At 42.4% G+C, this 2,383-nt stretch overlaps 1 protein-coding gene and 1 non-coding gene across 2 annotated transcripts; one reads left to right on the top strand and one right to left on the bottom strand.

Annotated features, from left to right (window-relative positions):
- Positions 1-248: 248 nt before the first annotated feature.
- Positions 249-812, bottom strand: LOC133785421 (uncharacterized). Its single transcript, XM_062224661.1, has one exon. The coding sequence runs from the start codon at positions 810-812 to the stop codon at positions 249-251; it is 564 nt and encodes a 187-aa protein (XP_062080645.1).
- Positions 813-2,018: 1,206 nt separating this feature from the next.
- Positions 2,019-2,125, top strand: LOC133787240 (small nucleolar RNA R71). Its single transcript, XR_009872272.1, has one exon. It is a non-coding gene; the product is annotated as a small nucleolar RNA R71 (small nucleolar RNA).
- The last annotated feature ends 258 nt before the right edge of the window (positions 2,126-2,383 follow it).

The following is a 2,383-nucleotide window of genomic DNA, read 5'->3' as shown; positions in this document are numbered from 1 at the left end:
ATGGTCCACCCAATGGCCTTCTTGAACTTCCTCAACACATCCAACAACTTTTCTTCTTGCTCCATACTTAACTCAGCTGAAACAATCACAGGTAAGGTGGAAGATTTACCCAAATAGGCATATCTTAAGTGTGAGGGTAAAGCTTTTAATTCCGACTCCAGAGACTCTTCCACTGATGGTTTAGGGGATGCGAAAGACCTTGAAGAGAGCTCCAAAGATTCAAAATGCTTTCTTGTATGCAATCCTTGTTAGCTAACTTCTTGCCAAGCCAAGTATTCATCCTCATCCTCTGCATGTGAATCAAACATCAAGAGTCTCTCTAGAGGATCATCAAAATTGTTTTCTAATTCCTTTGAAGCCAAAGAGTCTACCACTGAAACCACAGAACACTCTTCGACCTCATCTGGAAATCTCATATCCTTGAAAACATTGAAAGTCACCTGCTCATTTTGAACCCTCATAGTAAGTTCACCCTTTTGCACATCAATCAAAGTTCTACCAGTAGCTAGAAAAGGCCTCCCTAGAATGATTGGTACCTCCCTGTCTGCCTCATAATCCAACACAATGAAATCAACTAGGAAAATGAACTTATCAACTTTTACCAAGACATCCCCAATCTTCCCATCTGGATAAGAAAGAGATCTATCTGCAAGTTGTAGAGTCACTGTGGTAGGTCGGACTTCACCAATCCCCGATTGTCTATACACAGACATAGGCATCAGATTTATACTAGCACCCAAGTCACATAATGCCATGCCACAATAAGAATTACCAATGGTACATGGAATGGTGAAACTCCCAGGATCTTTCATCTTCGGTGGCAGCTTGTTTTGCAAGAATGAGCTACATTCCTTGGTAATAGCCACTGTCTAAAATTCTCCTAACCTTCTCTTCCTTGTAAGAATATCTTTCATGAATTTTACATAGTTAGGCATTTTCTCAAGTGCCTCTACCAGTGGGATGTTGATATGCAACTGCTTCAACATATCTAGAAACTTCTTGAATTGAGAATCCAACTTTTGCTTCTAAAAACGTTGAGGAAATGGAGGTGGCTTCTTTGAAATTGAGCTTGCTGGTTGACAATGCTGCGGTATCCCTGCAGTATCCTGGGTAGAGGCAGATTTTTGTGCACTAGGAAGTTCAGCATCTTTTTGGAATTCCTCATTTATTTGGATTGAAGAGAGCTCACCCTCATGCCCAGACTCGGTCTTGTCCTTCTCCAACTCCTTTCCACTCCTCAAAGTGACAGCTTTACAATGTTCCTCCCCCATACTCCTTGGATTCTCGGTATCACTTGGCAGTGTACCGTGGGGTCTATTTCTAAGCTCATTAGCTAGTTGCCCAACTTGGTTTTCTAAGTTCCTCAATGAAGCCGCTTGGCTGTGAATCATGGCTTCATTCTTCACTATATATTCCTTCAACATGCTCTCAAGAGAGCTAGATTGCATTGTCTGTTGTTGTGGTGCTTGAGGGGGATAACCCGGTGGAAATTTAGTCTTGGAGGCATTGAAGGATTACTAGGGCCAGCTCCTTGATTACTCCATGAAAAATTGGGGTGTTGCCTCCATGATGGGTTGTAGGAATTAGAATAAGGACCATTCCTATTTTGGTTCCCCATATAACATACAACTGCTGGATTAGAGGGACAGTTATCAAAAGTATGACCCTCACCACAATACACACACGAAATGCTCTCCATTTGCCCCATTTGTGTCCCCATAGGCTTTCCCATTGATTGATTCATCCCCATATTCATTGTCTTGAGCATATTAGAAATAGAAGACACTTGGGCCGCCAAAGAAGTGATGGCATCTACATCATGAATACCAGCCACCTTTCTACCTGTAGACAATCTAGAAGTGGGCCACTGATAGTTGTTGTTGGATATCCTCTCAAGTATTTCATATGCCTCATTATATGACTTAGCAAGAAGAGCCCCGTTCGCTGAAGCATCAACCACCATCCTAGTATGAGCATTGAGACCGTTATAGAAGGTCTCCATCTGGATGCAATGAAGAATGCCATGGTGAGGGCATTTGCGCAGCAACTCCTTAAACTGCTCCCATGCCTCATATAAGGATACTTCATCAAGTTGTTGAAATGAAGTAATCTCATTGCGGAGCTTAGCATTTTTAGTGGGAGGAAAATACTTCATCAAAAACCGCTCAGCCAACTCTTGCCAAGTACTCACAGAATCAGATGGCAAAGAGTTCAACCAAGCTCTGGCTCTGTCTCTCAAGGAATATGGGAACAACTTTAGTCTTAATGCATCCTTTGTCACTCCAGGCAGCTTGAAAGAGTCACTTACTTCAATGAACAAGCGAAGGTGAAGGTGAGGATCCTCCATTGGCATCCCACTAAATTGGCCCATATTTTGAAGCAT

Source organism: Humulus lupulus, chromosome 6 (genome assembly GCF_963169125.1).
Source record: "Humulus lupulus chromosome 6, drHumLupu1.1, whole genome shotgun sequence".
Taxonomy (NCBI): Eukaryota; Viridiplantae; Streptophyta; class Magnoliopsida; order Rosales; family Cannabaceae; genus Humulus; species Humulus lupulus.
This window is presented reverse-complemented; position numbering and strand designations above follow the sequence as displayed.

Bases quoted from the DNA above. Each gene is read 5' to 3' on its own strand.
- LOC133785421 (XM_062224661.1), bottom strand. From the start codon at position 812: ATGAAAGATCCTGGGAGTTTCACCATTCCATGTACCATTGGTAATTCT.